The sequence below is a fragment of the Salvelinus sp. IW2-2015 genome, linkage group LG5 (assembly GCF_002910315.2).
Source record: "Salvelinus sp. IW2-2015 linkage group LG5, ASM291031v2, whole genome shotgun sequence".
Lineage (NCBI taxonomy): Eukaryota > Metazoa > Chordata > Actinopteri > Salmoniformes > Salmonidae > Salvelinus > Salvelinus sp. IW2-2015.
The window spans coordinates 12952600-12970195 of NC_036844.1; the positions used below are offsets into that span (position 1 = coordinate 12952600).

At 42.4% G+C, this 17596-nt stretch overlaps 1 protein-coding gene across 1 annotated transcript in view; it reads left to right on the plus strand.

The window, feature by feature from the left end:
• LOC111963936 (interleukin-6 receptor subunit beta-like) overlaps window positions 1-17596 on the plus strand; it is a 29094-nt gene that overhangs the window by 1723 nt on the left and 9775 nt on the right. The window contains exons 3-9 of the mRNA XM_023987532.2: window positions 1832-1888; window positions 1998-2121; window positions 2311-2468; window positions 2644-2789; window positions 4807-4948; window positions 5087-5169; window positions 5345-5549. Coding sequence (XP_023843300.1) covers window positions 1832-1888; window positions 1998-2121; window positions 2311-2468; window positions 2644-2789; window positions 4807-4948; window positions 5087-5169; window positions 5345-5549 — 915 coding nt within the window. The remainder of the gene's footprint in view (window positions 1-1831; window positions 1889-1997; window positions 2122-2310; window positions 2469-2643; window positions 2790-4806; window positions 4949-5086; window positions 5170-5344; window positions 5550-17596) is intronic.

Here is a 17596-nt window from a genome sequence, read left to right on the forward strand (position 1 = left end):
CTGCAATAGGCTGAGAGAGACTGGACTGAGGGCTTGTAGCCCTGTTGTATGGCAGGTCCTCACCAGACATCACCGGCAACAACGTCGCCTATGGGCACAAACCCACCATCGCTGGACCAGACGACTGGCAAAAGTGCTCTTCACTTACGAGTTGTGGTTTTGTCTCACCAGTGGTGATGGTCAGATTTGTGTTTATCATCGAAGGAATGAGCGTTACACCGAGGCCTGTACTCTGGAGCGGGATCGATTTGGAGCTGGAGGGTCCGTCATGGTCTGGGGCGGTGTGTCACAGCATCATCGGACTGAGCTTGTTGTCATTGCAGACAATCTCAACGCTGTGTGTTACAGGGAAGACATCCTCCTCCCTCATGTGATACCCTTCCTGCAGGCTCATCCTGACATGACCCTCCAGCATGACAATGCCACCAACCATACGGCTCGTTCTGTGCGTGATTTCCTGCAAGACAGGAATGTCAGTGTTCTGCCATGGCCAGCGAAGAGCCCGGATCTCAATCCCATTGAGCACGTCTGGGACCTGTTGGATCGGAGGGTGAGGGCTAGGGCCATTCCCCCCATAAATGTCTGGGAACTTGCAGGTGCCTTGGTGGAAGAGTGGGGTAACATCTCACAGCAAGAACTGGCAAATATGGTGCAGTCCATGAGGAGGTGCACTGCAGTACTTAATGCAGCTAGTGGCCACACCAGATACTGACTGTTACTTTTGATTTTGACCCCCCCCCCTCTTTGTTCAGAGACACATTATTACATTTCTGTTCGTCACATGTCTGTGGAACTTGTTCAGTTTATCTCAGTTGTTGAATCTTGTTATGTTCATACAAATATTTACACGTTAAGTTTGCTGAAAATAAACGCAGTTGACAGTGAGAGGATGTTTCTTTTTTTTGCTGAGTTTAGTTTGGTAAACTATGATTTGAAAGTAGCTTTCCCAACACTAGTTTAATTGACCCATCACCCTCTTGCATGATTTCTGCAACAAAGCTGATCTTATTGTAGGCATTAGAGTAGGCACCCAAAGGACATGGGTGTGGACCCATGTTCCTGTAAGTGTTGTCTGGAAGCTATGGTAAAAGCACAACACGATTTATATGGTAGTGCTGCTACGGTAACACTGTTTCCTTTGTACAAAGTAGTTATAGCACCACCGTATACAACGTACCTAGTATCTAAAGAGAGTTGTCATGGAAATTCTTACACAGGGACACTCAAAGTCAATCTTAAATTAATTATTGTTTATTTGTCAGTGCGCTGGAGAGGTTCCAACCAACTCAATGCACCATAGTACACATGTCTGTCAGAAACCTCTGCCGGGGCAGTCCCAACAGTTGTCTTGTATTTGGCTATACACAGAACTTATATTTGCATTATTTAGCATAATTCATTAATCATTACCGGTTTGTTCTATTCATGTGACCGACCAATACTGTTTCATAACATTTGACAGACCAACACCTCACGAGGTTTCTCCTCTCGAAGTCAAGATCTTGAAACTGAGATATCTTTCGTTTGTTCTCAAAACAACGTCTGGGCGTACTGCCAAATTGCAGCTACTGATAAGTGTGATTTGTACAGTCAGCCACTTGCATCAACACAGGAATTGGTTTATAGAACCGCACATGAATAGAACACAGTAATTAGTTATACGAATATTATTAGTTATAAGAATAGCACAAACAAACATTCCCCTTACAGGATCTTGGAAAATGTGTAATTTATATTTTGACATAGTATCTGTTATTTGTTCTGTTTATTTATGGTGTCACGTCATTAAATCTTTTGATACATGATGTATTGGCAATACTGTACATTTCAGTGTCCTGTGGGTCCAAGAATATCTCTTCATATTATGGACACTGTGTCACATCCCAAGGTAATGACAGCAGCATTCCAACTACTAAGATTTTGTTCAGATGCAGTTGAGAGGGTTGATAAATCTTTGTTGTGACAATCTAGTTCCTCTTTTGAACCTTTCTTTTCAGAGGGAGTCCGTGAATTAGTTTGCTTTGTACCTCTGGGCTTAAGTAGGAATGTCGGCGAATGTGAGTGGACACCTAGAAAGCACATTGTCAACCAAACACACAGATACACACTCATTATAGAACAGTAAGTTGTACCAACAGAATTCAATAGCACAGTAATTTGACGTCTCTCTATGGTTGTATTGTATCATTTGATTGTTTGCATTTAGACTAGACAGATTGTTTGCACTGTAGACTAGACAAAATAGCAAAACATATACATACTTTCTTGAAATAAAATACTAAATCCTATTCAATTTGATATTCTTCACAGGAAAATGATTCACTATTGCAGAATGTTTGCAAACATATCAGGGACATCTCAGACTTTTAATCTGTCAAAAAAGCGCAACATGACGGCTCATGTGTTTGACGAGAGTGATCCGAAGGGCTGCACAAAGAACCTTTTCAGAGGTTCACCTCAACAATTGGGTCTGTTTATGTTAATCATCTTTGCATCTATTCCCTTCCATTATGTGACGGAAGGATAGCCAATGGGTTTACAGCAAGCATAAGACGTGACCAGTCCTATTTATATATTGTTGAATTAAAATATAGTATAACAATGATACTTTATCACATAGCCTATGTTGTCTTAACATTGCAGTTCGATGCGCCCCCCCATCTAATGTCAACTTAAATCGCCATTCAAGACAGCTGGATATCCAGGCTTCCTGGAGGAAGGAGGAGAACAAATATATTGCGCTGTACTCTGTGAGGTACAAGGACCTGAAGAGCCAATCGTGGAAAGAGGTGGGCTTTAAAAGTCAGATCTCAAAGGTACTGGCTACATGCAGCTCATATAGAGATGCAGGTAATTGCCAAAATAAAGGAAACACTTGAGTAAATGGGCAGGTGCTTCCACACAGCTGTGGTTCCTGAGTTTATTAAGCAATTAACATCCCATCATGCTTTGAGTCATGTATAAAAAATATCCCAGTTGCCCATTATTTTGGCTACCATGGCTAGAAGAAGACTTTGAAAAGGGGACCTCAAAGGACCATAGGGGGTTTAAAGGATGTGTGTGTGTGCACGCTTTTGGTTTTACTACCCTTCTGGGGACCAGAAGTCATCACAAGGATAATAAAACAATGAAAATTTGGACAAGTGGGGACATTTCGCCAGTCCCCAAAAGGAAAAAGGCTATTTTAGACTTAGGGGTTAGGTTTAGAGTTACAGTTAGGGTTAGGGGTTAGGGTTAAGAGTTAGGGGTTAGGGTTAAGAGTTAGGGTTAAGAGTTAGGGTTAAGAGTTAGTTAGGGTTAGGGTTAAGAGTTAGGGTTTAAGAGTTAGGGGTTAGGGTTAAGAGTTAGGGTTAAGAGTTAGGGTTAAGAGTTAGGGTTAAGAGTTAGGGGGTTGGGTTAGGGTTAAGAGTTAGGGGAGTTAGGTTAAGAGTTAGGGTTAAGAGTTAGGGGTTAGGGTTAAGAGTTAGGGGTTAGGGTTAAGAGTTAGGGTTAGGTTAGAGTTAGGTAAGAGTTAGGGGTTAAGAGTTAGGGGTTAGGGTTAAGAGTTAGGGTTAAGAGTTAGGGTTAAGAGTTAGGGGTTAGGGTTAAGAGTTAGGGTTAAGAGTTAGGGTTAGAGTTAGGTGTAGGGTTAAGATTAGGGGTTAGGGTTAAGAGTTAGGGGTTAGGGTTAAGAGTTAGGGGTTAGGGTTAAGAGTTAAGAGTTAGGGTGTTAGGGTTAAGAGTTAGGGGTTAGGGGTGAGGGTTAAGGAGTTAGGGGTTAGGGTTAAGAGTTAGGGTTAAGAGTTAGGGTTAGGGTTAAGAGTTAGGGGTTAGGGTAAGATTAGGGTTAGGGTTAAGAGTCAGGGTGAGGGTTAAGAGTTAGGGTTAAGAGTTAGGGTTAAGAGTTAGGTGTTAAGAGTTAGGGTTAGGGTTAAGAGTTAGGGGTGAGGTTAAGAGTTAGGGTTAAGAGTTAGGGTTAAGAGTTAGGGTTAAGAGTTAGGGTGTAGGGGTGAGGGTTAAGAGTTAGGGGTTAGGGTTAAGAGTTAGGGTTAAGAGTTAGAGTTAGGGTTAAGAGTTAGGGGTTAGGATTAAGAGTTAGGGGTTAGAGTTAAGAGTTAGGGGTTAGGGTTAAGAGTTAGGGTTAAGAGTTAGGGGTTAGGGTTAAGAGTTAGGGATAGGCTAGGGATAGAATTAGAGATATGGGTTAGGATTAGTAAACATAGGATTTTGAATGGGAATCAATTGTTTGGTTCCCACAAGGATAGTAAAACAATCATTCAAGCATGTGTGTGTGTGTGTGTCTCAGTCACCAGATCGAAACCCAATTGAACCCTTATGGGCCCCTGAGACAGCATTTTCCACCACCATCAACAAAACACCAAATTATGGAATTTCTCATGGAAGAATTGTGTCGCATTCCTCCAATAGAGTTCCAGAGACTAATAGAATCTATGCCAAGGCGCATTGAAGCTGATCTGGTGGCTCGTGGTGGCCCAATGCCCTATTAAGACACTTTATGTTGGTGTTTCCTTTGTTTTGGCAGTTATAAAATAGATTATAGACTTGAAACAAGCTGGCATGAATAGTGAAACTCTTGGGGCCAGTTCCCCGGTCACAAAATAAGACTAGTCCTGAACACAGATTAAGCCTCGTCATTGGAGAATCTTCATTGAAAGTTAATTTCAGTCCAGGATTAGGTCTAATCTGTGTCCGGGAAATCAAACCTAGTTGTCCAAGACTGGAGAAGACCATGTAGAATATACAACTTTACACCGTTTTTTTCTCTCAAGGTATACTGACCTAACCTCTCATTTGTGTTCTCTATAGCCACTAGTGCAATCCAAGGATAGCAATAGGTGCACTCTGGGTAATCTTAACTCCTCACTGTCCTATGTGGTGCAAATACAGTGTGTGGCCAACGACAAATGTACACAGTGCCCCTGGAGCAAGAATTTCACTGTTCCACCTGGTGAGTTTACCTTTTACCTAAAGCTGCAATTTAGAAATCTTCACTGGTCTTTAACAAAATAGTCAATCAATTCTCTACTGATCTACTGACGTTCAACATCGAATAAGCAACGTGTCCATTTCATTTAATATCTTTTAGAACTTACTGATAAGCCTGTCATTGAGATGGTAGAAGATTTTCCACAAACCAAAGGAAGTAGATTAGTGATCATAAAATGGAAGGTAACTTATACAATACTACGTTTGTTAGTTAACCTGCATGATTTTTAAACATAATATCTACAACAGCTGTAGGTATAAAGTAATACAATAGTTTATTGCACTACACTATACGTAACACATGTTGTATAAATCTATGGTTAGGCTTGTAACCTTGCAGCTACAATTTTCGTTCCAGTTTGCAGCCAGTGAGTTAGCGGAGGGCTACGGTGTGACAGTGGGGAAGGCCTCAGGAGAGGACCCCATTGAGGCCTTCAACACGAGCAGGACCCTACTCAGACTGGCTCTGTCTCACTCAGCCTACCACCTCACCATCACAGCCCTCAACAAGGCTGGGACCTCACCTGCAGCACAGAGGACAATACCTCCACTGGACGACAAAGGTAGAAATAGCTCTGTACCGTTATCCTCCGATATCGGGATCATACACTCAGGCCACGTTAGGATTTATTAACTATTTTTGCCTGAAGTATTATTAGTTCAGTTCAGTTTTTGCATCAGAAATGATTTACTAGTTGCTCTCCTGCTTAACAGTACACTGTTAAAATGATGTGTTTTGTAACATTAAAACTAGAGGCAACTGAGCTGCCCCCAATGTTGAGACGAAACCTTAACTTTGCTGGAGTTTTGAAACGCATGGGTGTAAGGGGCTATGAGACATATTTAAGATGTACTTAAACATTCACCCTAAGGTGTTCTGAACCATGACATGGTGTGTTGTAACACCACTTAGTCAAGAGTTGTGCCACACCTTGCAACAGACTAATCCGTAAAAGGTTGAAAACACTATTATGGTGTTTTGAGTCCTGTGCATAATTAGAACCCTTCTCTCTTGGTGTCATTTCCTCTCTCCAAAGCTCCTAAACATGATGTTTTGTATTATGGTGTTTTGAATCCAAATACTGTAAATGGGAGTCTAGTTGAGTGAATTCATTTTCTGTTGTCATTGCCACATACTTTCTTGGATTGTTTTGGAGAGTTTTACCTGAACGTTTGGTGTGTTCTTTCCTGAGTTCGTGAAGGACCTGAATACAGTGGTGGCGCCCACACACTTGCTTGTTTTTAATACTTGACCATAGAGTTTGCTAGATGGCACACCTGACTTGAGTGCCCTCCCTCCAAATCCATTTCCCAGACTGGGGGAATTCTAAACAGTAGGGCAGCACAGTGGATGAAGTTCACATTTGGCCTTTAATAATCTAAACATTTGTCTTCTGATATTGGGGCCCAAGTTCCTCACACGGTAAGTTGCTGTGTGGTTGAGTGTGTCAAATTCCAAATAAATTTGCCATCTTACTGAATTCCTATTCAGACTTGAGATTTGTGTTGATGTAACATGGACTTAAACATGTTTTGACTTAAGTCCATGTTTTATTGAGTCCATGCTAAGTCTACTTATCTCAAGTCTGAATCGGGTCCCCCATGTGCTGAATGTAACAAGGGTGGTTCAGCACAACAGTTTAGTCCTGCAGACTGGCTGAGTAGACTAAGGGAGTGTTTTGATAAGCAGGAGACCTGGGTTCACATCAATCTTCTCACATAAAGGCCTACTTTATACGTTACCTCATGTTATCCCTGCTATAACTTACATAGCCCTAAACATTCTGAATGTAACATCATTTATAATTTCACAATGGGCCTGGCAAGTGTAGCCTATAATTAGTGCCCTAGGAAAAGTATTCAATTCCCAGTGTCTTCTTGACCCATTTTGATCCCACTTTAAATGACGTGCAGCTTTTAAAGGTTTCATAAAGCCTTCATAAACACTACATAAAACAAAATTGGATTTTATGTGTTCACAACAATGCATAAACCACATCAGAGGATGACTAGTGTAGTAAGCGCACACGTGATGTGATTCGGCCTCCAATGAAATGGGTGGAGTAAAAGGCCAGCAACATGTATTATTTGGAGCCCCGTGAAATGACACCATATATACATTCTACAGACCCTACTGAGTATTCCCTACAATACTTTTACTGTAGCACCCAGAATAGTTATTGCTCTTATAGGCTGACCAGACCGCTCGCGTCGCAAAATAAATTTAGAAATCCATGTTATTCAATTATTGCACCCACACTGCTCGCGCACGCCAACGAGCGTCTGCGTTGCCAAGGGCTAAAATAGAAGTCTTTCCTATTTCTGACACATATCGCGCTGCAAGTCCTGCCTCTCGTGCTACCCACGTGCCATCTCCTCATTGGTTATACCCACGTGGGTGATTGAAAGACTAAATGTTTTGCCGGTTGTCGTGGTAATACTATGAAAGTGTAGATGCCAATCACCATATAAGTTCAAAGATGAAAAAGCCTAGAAGGAGGAGAGAGGACTAGAAACGATTCGGTTGACCGTTTTATGTGTGGATTAATTGTCGGAGTAGAGGACCTTGTGCATTTCAGGTAAAATAACAACTCAATGTTTATATCCCAGGACAAATTAGCTAGCAACAACAAGCAAGCTAAATAGGACAAATTAGCTAGGAAGTGCAAGCTAACTAGCTAAATTGCCATACATGTTTAATGCTTTTCGACCTGTCCCCAAATTAATGTCATTGGTTCAGAGTTTGTTTTGATATTTTAACCTGCGTGTCGTAATCGCGTTTGAGGTAGGGGGACAAAATAAATGTATGCATGATAGCGCACAATGGCGCACTCGCGCAGCCGGTTTGGGTTCCGTTTAAGTCTATATGTATTCCATATTCAAAGGCAGCAGCTACTCTTCCTGGGGTCCAGCAAAATTAAGACAGTTTATACAATTTTAAAAACATTACAATACTTTCACAACACACTGTGTACCCTCAGGCCCCTACTCCACCACTACCACATATCTACAGTACAAAATCCATGTGTGTGTGTGTATAGTGAGTATGTTATTGTGTGTATGCATGTGTCTGTGCCTGGTTTGTGTTGCTTCACAGTCTACGTTATATAAGGTACGTTTGTAACTGTTTTTTAAATCGAATTTAACTGCTTGCATCAGTTACTTGATGTGGAATAGAGTTCCATGTAGTCATGGCTTTATGTAGTACTGTGTGCCTCCCATAGTCTGTTCTGGACTTGGAGACTGAAGAGACCTCTTTTTCCTAAGTCCCTTTTTGTGGCACCTAACCACATGACTGAACAGTAGTCCAGGTGCGACAAAACTAGGGACTGTAGGACCTGCCTTGTTGAAAGTGTTGTTAAGAATGTAGAGCAGCGCTTTATTATGGACAGACTTCTCCCCATCTTAGCTACTGTTGTATCAATATGTTTTGACCATGACAGTTTACAATCCAGGGTTACTCCAAGCAGTTTATTCACCTCAACTTGCTCAATTTCCACATTATTCATTACAATGTTTATGTTTAAGGCTTAGTGAATTATTTGTCCCAAATACAACGCTTTTAGTTTTAGAAATATTTAGGACTAACTTATTCCTTGCCACCCACTCCGAAACTAACTGCACCTCTTTGTTAAGTGTTGGTCAGTTCAGTCGCTGTAGTAGCTGACGTGTGTAGTGTTGAGTCATCTGCATACACAGACACACTGGCCTTACTCAAAGCCAGTGGCATGTCATTAGTAAAGATTGAAAAAATTAAGGGGCCTAGACAGCTGCCCTGGGGAATTCCTGATTCAACCTGGATTATGTTGGAGAGGCTTCCATTAAATAACACCCTCTGTGTTCTGTTAGACAGGTAACTCTTTATCCACAATATAGTAGGGGGTGTAAAGCCATAACACATACGTTTTTCCAGCAGCAGACTACAATGTCAAAAGCTGCACTGAAGTCAAACAAAATAGCCCCCACAATATTTTTATCATCAATTTCTCTCAGCCAATCATCAGTCTATTTGTGTAAGTGCTGTACTTGTTGAATGTTCTTCCGTATAAGCATGCTGAAAGTTTGTTGTCAATTTGTTTATGGTAAAATAGCATTGTACCTGGTCAAACACAGTTTGGTAGCAGGCTAATTGGTTGGCTATTTGAGCCAGTAAAGGGGGCTTAGGTAGCGGAATGACTTTTGCTTCCCTCCAAACCTGGGGCACACACTTTCTAGGAGGCTTAAATTGAAAATATGGCAAATAGGAGTGGAAATATCGTCTGCTATATCCTCAGTAATTTTCCATCCAAGTTGTCAGACCCTAATGGCTTGTCAATGTTGATAGACAACAATAATTTGTTCACCTATTTCACACTCACTTTACAGAATTCAAAATTACAATGCTTGTCTTTCATAATTTGGTCAGATATACTTGGATGTGTAGTGTCAGCATTTGTTGCTGACATGTCATGCCTCAATTTGCTAATCTTGCCAATTTAAAAAATCATTAAAGTAGTTGTCAATATCAGTTGGTTTTGTGATGAATGTTTTTACACTGCTGCTACTCTCTGTTTATTATCTATGCAAGGTCACTTTACCCCTACCTACATGTACAAATTACCTCAATTACCTCGACTAACCTGTACCCCCACACATTGACTCGGTAACGGTACCCCCTGTATATAGCCTCGCTATTGTTATATTTTTTGTGCAACTTTTTTTACTTTAGTTTATTTAGTAAATCTTTTCAATCTTAAATAACAACTGCATTGTTATTTAAGGGCTTGTAAGTAAGCATTTCACGGTAAGGTTTACCTACACCTGTTGTATTCGGTGCATGTGACAAATAAAATTTGATTTGATTTGACCTGATTGCAGTTCGGCGTCGTAGCTGACTTCAGTGGGCAAATGCTCACCTTCGATGGCCACTAGCATGCTAGAGAAGTGTGCTCTTCGCGGATGAATATCGGTTTCAACTGTACCAGGCAGATGGCGTCATGTGGGCGAGCGGTTTGCTGATGTCAGTGCTGTGAACAGAGTGCCCCATGGTGGCGGTGAGGTTATATTATGGCCAGGCATAAGCTACGGACAACGAACATAATTACATTTTATCGATGGCAATTTGAAAGCGCAGAGATACCGTTACGAGATCCTGAGGCCCATTGTTGTGCCATTTATCCATCAAGTCATGTTTCAGCATGAAAATGCACAGCCCCATGTCGCAAGGATCTGTACACAATTCCAACATGTTCCAGTTCCCGCCAATATCCAGAAACTTCGCACAGCCATTAAAGAGGAGTGGGACAACATTCCACAGGCCACAATCAACTGTCTGATCAACTCTACGTGAAGGAGATACGTCGCACTGCATGAAAAAAATGGTGGTCACACCAGATACTGACTGGTTATCTGATCCACGACCCTACTTTTTTTTTTAAGGTATCTGTTACTAACAGATGCATATCTGTATTCCCAGTCATGTGAAAATCATAGATTAGGGCCAAATTAATAAAATTCAATTGAGTGATTTCCTGAAATGAACTGTAACTCAGTAAAATCTTTGAAATTGGTGCATGTTGCGTTTATATTTTTCTTCGTGTAAAACACATTTTAAGCAAATGTGACTTAAATATGAATCATTGTTAATGTTTAGACAATTATTTTGAATAATTGAATGGTTATTGACACTTTTCTACTATTACGTGGGGGACTTGTATTTAGAATATTTCAGAAATTCCATGACCCGGAAGTACTTTTGTAGTGTTGCTGACGAGAAGCAGATCATGTGATGAGTTCGCAAATCAAATACCCACTTGTGCTACCATTGGACAGCAAAAAACAAGTAAGTTAGCCTTTATTTATTGTAATTTAAATTTGTTTGTTGTAGTTCAGTGATGAATGTCACGCACTGACCTTAGAGATCCTTTTTATGTCTCTATTTTGGTTTGGTCAGGGTGTGAGTTGGGGTGGGTATTCTATGTTCTATTATTTGTATTTCTATGTTTTGGCCGGGTAGGGTTCTCAATCAGGGACAGCTGTCTATCGTTGTCTCTGATTGAGAACCATACTTAGGTAGCCCTTTTTCTCACCTGTTTTTGTGGGAAGTTTACTTTGTTAGAGGCATCATAGCCTATGTTAAGCTTCACGGTCGTTTTCTTTGTTTTGTTGAGCCTATGTTAAGCTTCACGGTCGTTTCTTTGTTTTGTTGTTTTGTTGGCGACATTTACCTAAATAAACAGAAATGAATGCTCACCACGCTGCGCTTTGGTCTTCTTCCAGCATTGGCCGTGACAATGAATTAGATTGCATACTGTAGCTACCTCAATCGTTATTTCAAATTATTTTGGTGACTTCACAGCAATTGATAGCTTGCCAAGATTTTGCTAGCGAGCAGGCTCAGCGAAATACAAATCCCCCTAGATACAACCACGTCTCATAGTCAAGTCATGAGATTTGTAAATGAAAGAGGAAAATAATAATACGAATTGAATGAAGTTTCCCATCATCCCATTAGAGTTTCTGGCGCACCACAGAAATGACCTTATTCAGATGGTGTGACAAAGCCATTTCCTAACAGAACTGCTAACTTTCTTTAAGTTTGGAACCAACATGCAGTACCTCCAGCAGCAGGCAAGAACCATTTGTCTGCCCGCTCAGGGACAAGCTACACTATTCACAGCCCTGTTTAATGTTCAATGTAATTGTTGAACATTGCTGGACTTTTTGAAACTTCATCTATTTGACTAAAGGAGTTTGACTTTAAATGAAGTACAGCGTCATGCGATATAGAGTCTTTATGGATATGTTATGAAAGACCGAAGGTGTCTCACTTCAAACTAAGTATTACAGGACGCTACATAAAGTGTCAATAAATAGGTTATTAACGTTCTGCTGATTTATGAAGGTTACTGTAGGATGTGAGCGGTATTTAAATGGGTAGATGAACCTGTAAAGCTTGCGTTTGTGTGTGTGTGCGTGTCAGAACCAAGATGATTTGGAGTAGTCCGACCTGAGACTACCTCACCGGGTATGCCTCTTCTGGAGACCAGGGCTTGATTACAACCTGTTACAATGGTGACAACATTTTGTGGCTGATCTTTCAGTGGGGGAGTGGGTAGATTTGTCACCACGCTGTAAGGATCATCTTGTCTAAGATGGCGCCGAAGAGGATGGCTGACGTTTTACATGTTCCTGACCAATTGTGCTATTTAGTTTTTTTGTGTTGTTTGTAACTTATTTTTTTACTTATTTTATACATAATGTTGCTGCTACCGTCTATTATGACCGAAAATAACTTCTGGACATCAGAACAGCGATTACTCACCACGAACTGGAAGAAACGTTTTCCTTTAACGAGTCCGCCGAGAAGGATATACTGCTCTCCCGGGAACAGGCCCATATCCCCGTCACTTGCGTCAAGAAAAGACGGAGGAAAAGAGGACGCAGATTGGCTGCCTTCTGAGAATCCGTAGGCGAGTGAGTAAACTCCCACTGCCTTCCGTTCTACTTGCGAACATGCAATCCTTGGAAAATAAAATGGATGACCTACGATTATCTTACCAATGGGACATTAAGAACTGTAATATCTTATGTTTCACTGAGTCGTGGTTGAACGACAACACGGATAATATAGAGCTGGCTGGATTTTCCATGCACCGGCAGAACAGAGATGCTACGTCTGGTAAGACGAGGGGTGGGGGTGTGTGTATTTTTGTCAATAACAGCTGGTGCGCAATGTCTAATATTAAAGAAGTCTCGAGGTATTGCTCGCCTGAGGTAGAGTACCTTATGATAAACTGTAGATCACACTATCTACCAAGAGAGTTCTCATCTACATTATTCGTAGCTGTCTATTTACCACCACATACTGATGCTGGCACTAAGACCGCACTCAACCAACTCTATAAGCAAACAAGAAAATGCTCATCCAGAAGTGGCACTCCTAATGGCTGCAGACTTTAATGCAGGCAACGTTAAATCAGTTTTACCAAATTTTTACCAGCATGTCACATGTGCAACCAGAAAAAAAAAAACTCTAGACCACTTTTACTCCACACACAGAGATGCATACAAATCTCTCCCCCGCCCTCCATTTGGCAAATCTGACAACAATTCTATCCTCCTGATGCCTGCTTACAATTTAAAACTAAAGCAGGAAGTACCAGTGACTCGCCCAATATGGAAGAGGCCAGATGACACGGATGCTACGCTACAGGACTGTTTTGCAAGCACAGACTGGAATATGTTCCGGGACTCATCCCCAAAGTGACCGTACGTACATATCCCAACCAGAAGACAAGGATTACAGGCAACATCCGCATCGAACTAAAGGCTGGAGCTGCCGCTTTCAAGGAGTGGGACACTAATCCGGACACTTATAAGAAATCCCGCTATGCCCTCAGAAGAACCATTAAACAAGCAAAGCATCAATACAGGATTAAGATTGAATCCTACTACACCGGCTCTGATGCTCTTCAGATTTGGTAGGGCTTGAAAACTATTATGGACTACAAAGGGAAACCCAGACGCGAGTTGCCCAGTGACGCGAGCCTACCAGACGAGCTAAATGCCTTTTTATGCTCGCTTTGAGGCAAGCAACACTGAAGCACGAGAGCACCAGCTGTTTTGGATGACTATGTGATAACGCTGTCGGTAGCCGATGTGAGCAAGACCTTTAAACAGGTCAACATTCACAAAGCCGCGGGGCCAGACGGATTACCAGAACGTGTACTCCGAGCATGCGTGGACCAACTGGCAAGTGTCTTCACTGACATTTTCAACCTCTCCCTGACTCTGTCTGTAATATCTACATGTTTCAAGCAGACCACCATAGTCCCTGTGCCCAAGGAAGCGAAGGTAACCTGCCTAAATGTTTACTGCCCCGTAGCACTCACGTCGGTAAACATGAAGGGCTTTGAAAGCTCACATCAACAGCATCCTCCCGGATACCCTAGATCCACTCCAATTCGCATACCGCCCCAACAAATCCACAGATGACGCAATCTCGGAACACCTATGTGAGAATGCTTTTCATTGACTACAGCTCAGCGTTCAACACTATAGTGCCCACGAAGCTCATCACTAAGTTAAGGACCCTGGGACTAAACACCTCCCTCTGCAACTGGATCCTGGACTTCCTGACGGGCCGCCCCCAGGTGGTAAGGGTAGGCAACAACACATCTCCCACGCAGATCCTCAACACTGGGGCCCCTCAGGGGTGTGTACTTAGTCCCCTCCTGTACTCCCTGTTCACTCACGACTGCATGGCCGAACACGACTCCAACACCATCATTAAGTTTGCTGACAACACAACAGTGGTAGGCTTGATCACCGACAACAATGAGACAGCCTATAGGGAGGAGGTCAGAGACCTGGCAGTGTGGTGCCAGGACAACAACCTCTCACTCAATGTGAGCAAGACAAAGGAGCTGATCGTGGACTACAGGAAAAGGCAGGCCGAACAGGCCCCCATTAACATCAACAGGGCTGTAGTGGAGCGGGTCGAGAGTTTCAAGTTCCTTGGTGTCCACATCCCCTACGAACTATCATGGTCCAAACACACCAAGACAGTTGTGAAGAGGGCACGACAAAACCTTTTCCCCCTCAGGAGACTGAAAATATTTGGCGTGGGTCCTCAGATCCTCAAAAAGTTCTACAGCTGCACCATCGAGAGCATCGTGACCGGTTACATCACCGCCTGGTATGGAAACTGCTCGGCATATGACCGTAAGGCGCTACAGAGGGTAGTGTGTATGGCCCAGTACATCACTGGGGCCAAGCTTCCTGTCATCCAGGACCTATAAAATAGGCGGTGTCAGAGGAGAGCCCATAAAACTGTCAGACTCCAGGCATCCAAGTCACAGACTGTTTAATCTGCTACCACACGGCAAGTGGTACCGGAGTGCCAATTCTAGGACGAAAAGGCTCCTTAACAGCTTCTACCCCCAAGCCATAAGGCTGCTGCACAATTAATCAAATGGCCACCGGACTATTACATTGACACCAGCCCCCCTCCATTTGTTTTGTACACTGCTGCTACTCGCTGTTTATTATCTATGCATAGTCACTTCACCTCTACCAACATGTACAAATTACCTCAACTAATCTGTATCCCCTGTATATATTCTCATTATTGTATTGTTATTGTGTTACTTTTTATTATACTATTATTTTAGCTTTTTTAATATTTTTTACTTTAGTTTAGTTGGTAAATATTTTCTTAATTCTTCTTGAACTGCACTGTTGGTTAAAGGGCTTGTAAGTAAGCATTTCACAGTGAAGTCTACTCTTGTTGTATTCGGCGCATGTGACAAAGTTTGATTTGATTTTGCTGTGTCCATGTTTGTGTACTGACGAACATGTAACTTGGTTCCAGAAGAAAGTCACATTCGATTTCGTTAGGTTGGGGGCTTTCGTCAAGGTAATTGTTTCTTGGTGTAACGCTGTCCCCAGACTATTGCGCACACTGCACATATAAGCCTGGAACATTAACCATTCAAAGTTGACCTTAGTGGGAGTGACCAGAGAATGGCTAAACCCTTATCTTCTTAAAATGTATTTTAAGGGCCTCCCGGGTGGCGCAGTGGTCTTGGGCACGGCATCGCAGCGCTAGCTGCGCCACCAGAATCTCTGGGTTCGCGCCCAGGCTCTGTCGCAGCCGGCCGCGACCGAGAGGTCCGTGGGGCGACGCACAATTGGCCTAGCGTCGTCCGGGTTAGGGAGGGTTTGGCCGGTAGGGATATCCTTGTCTCATCGCGCTCCAGCGACTCCTGTGGCGGGCCGGGCGCAGTGCGCGCTAACCAAGGGGGTCGGGTGCACGGTGTTTCCTCCGACACATTGGTGCGGCTGGCTTCCGGGTTGGAGGCGCGCTGTGTTAAGAAGCAGTGCGGCTTGGTTGGGTTGTGCTTCGGAGGACGCATGGCTTTCGACCTTCGTCTCTCCCGAGCCCGTACGGGAGTTGTAGCGATGAGACAAGATAGTAATTACTAGCGATTGGATACCACGAAAATTGGGGAGAAAAGGGGGTAAAAAAATAAAAATAAAATAAAATAATTTTAACTAATGTGTTGGTCCACCAGACCATTTGGGGCAGAAGTGTCTGGGAACAAGATTAGGTGTTATGTGACTAACATGACATCACTTTAGAACGTATGCCATCCTTCAGCACAACATGTCACCCACTATAAAGCACATGTCTATATCATATTCGATATAGTGGGTTATGTCACATATGGCATTGGTGATTATGTCACAGTCATGCCACATTTATGAAACCTTTCTGAAGCATGACATACGGTTATAGGTACTTTGTAACACATTTAACGTGTGTGTTACAGAAGGCTTAATGACGCCTTAATAAGCTGAACATCATTTGAAGTGGGACCACAATGGTCAATTAAAATATTGTCTGAAAATCATCATCAATCAATATTTACAGTATAAAGAATTGTCATTTGAAAACCATTTGATTGTATAAGAGAGACAGTCTGCCATTTGTGTTTTGATGTTGCCTTTTACTCTGAAACACCAACAACGGTTTCACAAGACTCTCAAAAAAGAAACGGGGGAGGTTCTACTAAGCTACATGGAACTGAAGGTCATAGAAGCTCATTTTGCAACTTGATTTAGAATTTTAAGACCCCTTGAAGTATTTGCCGTTATTGCTACTATTGCTACTAGCCCATACAAACGCATTGAATAACAGATTCACTACATGGAACAATAGATAGAGCCACTGGAACAATAGATTGAGCCACTCAGTTGTCTTGTGACAAGGTAGGGTTGGTATACAGAACATATCCCTATTTGGGATATGTCCATATTATGGCAAGAACAGCTCAAATAAGCAAAGAGAAACAACAATCCATCATTACTTTAAGACAACTTTGAAAGTTTCTTCAAGTGCAGTTGCAAAAACCATCAAGCGCTATGATGAAACTGGCTCTAATGATGAGTTCCCACATATGCTGAGCACTTGTTGGCTGCTTTTCCTTCACTCAGCGGTCCAACTCGTCCTAAACCATCTCAATTGGGTTGAGTTTGGGTGATTGTTGAGGCCAGGTTATCTGATGTAGCACTCTCCTTCTTGGTCATATAGCACTTACACAGCCTGGAGGTGTGTTGTGTCATTGTCCTGTTGAAAACAAATTATAGTCCCACTAAGCGCAAACCAGATGTGATGGCGTATCACTGCAGAATGCTGTGGTAGCCATGCTGGTTAAGTGTGCCTTGAATTCTAAATAAATCACAGACAGTGTCACCAGCAAGGCACCCCCACAGGATCACACCTCCTGCTCCATGCTTCACGGTGAGAACCACACATGCTGACATCATCCGTTCACCTACTCTGCGTCTCACAAAGACACGGTGGTTGGAACCAAAAATCTAAAATTTGGACTCACCAGACCAAAGGACACATTTCCACCAGTCTAATGTTGATTGCACGTGTTTCTTGGGCCAAGCAAGTCTCTTCTTCTTATTGTCCTTTTAGTAGTGGTTTCTTTGCAGCAATTCGACCATGAGGCCTGATTCATGCAGTCTCCTCTGAACAGTTGGTGTTGAGATGTGTCAGTTACTTGAACTATGAAGCATTTATTTGTGCTGCAATTTATGAGACTAGTATCTCTAATAG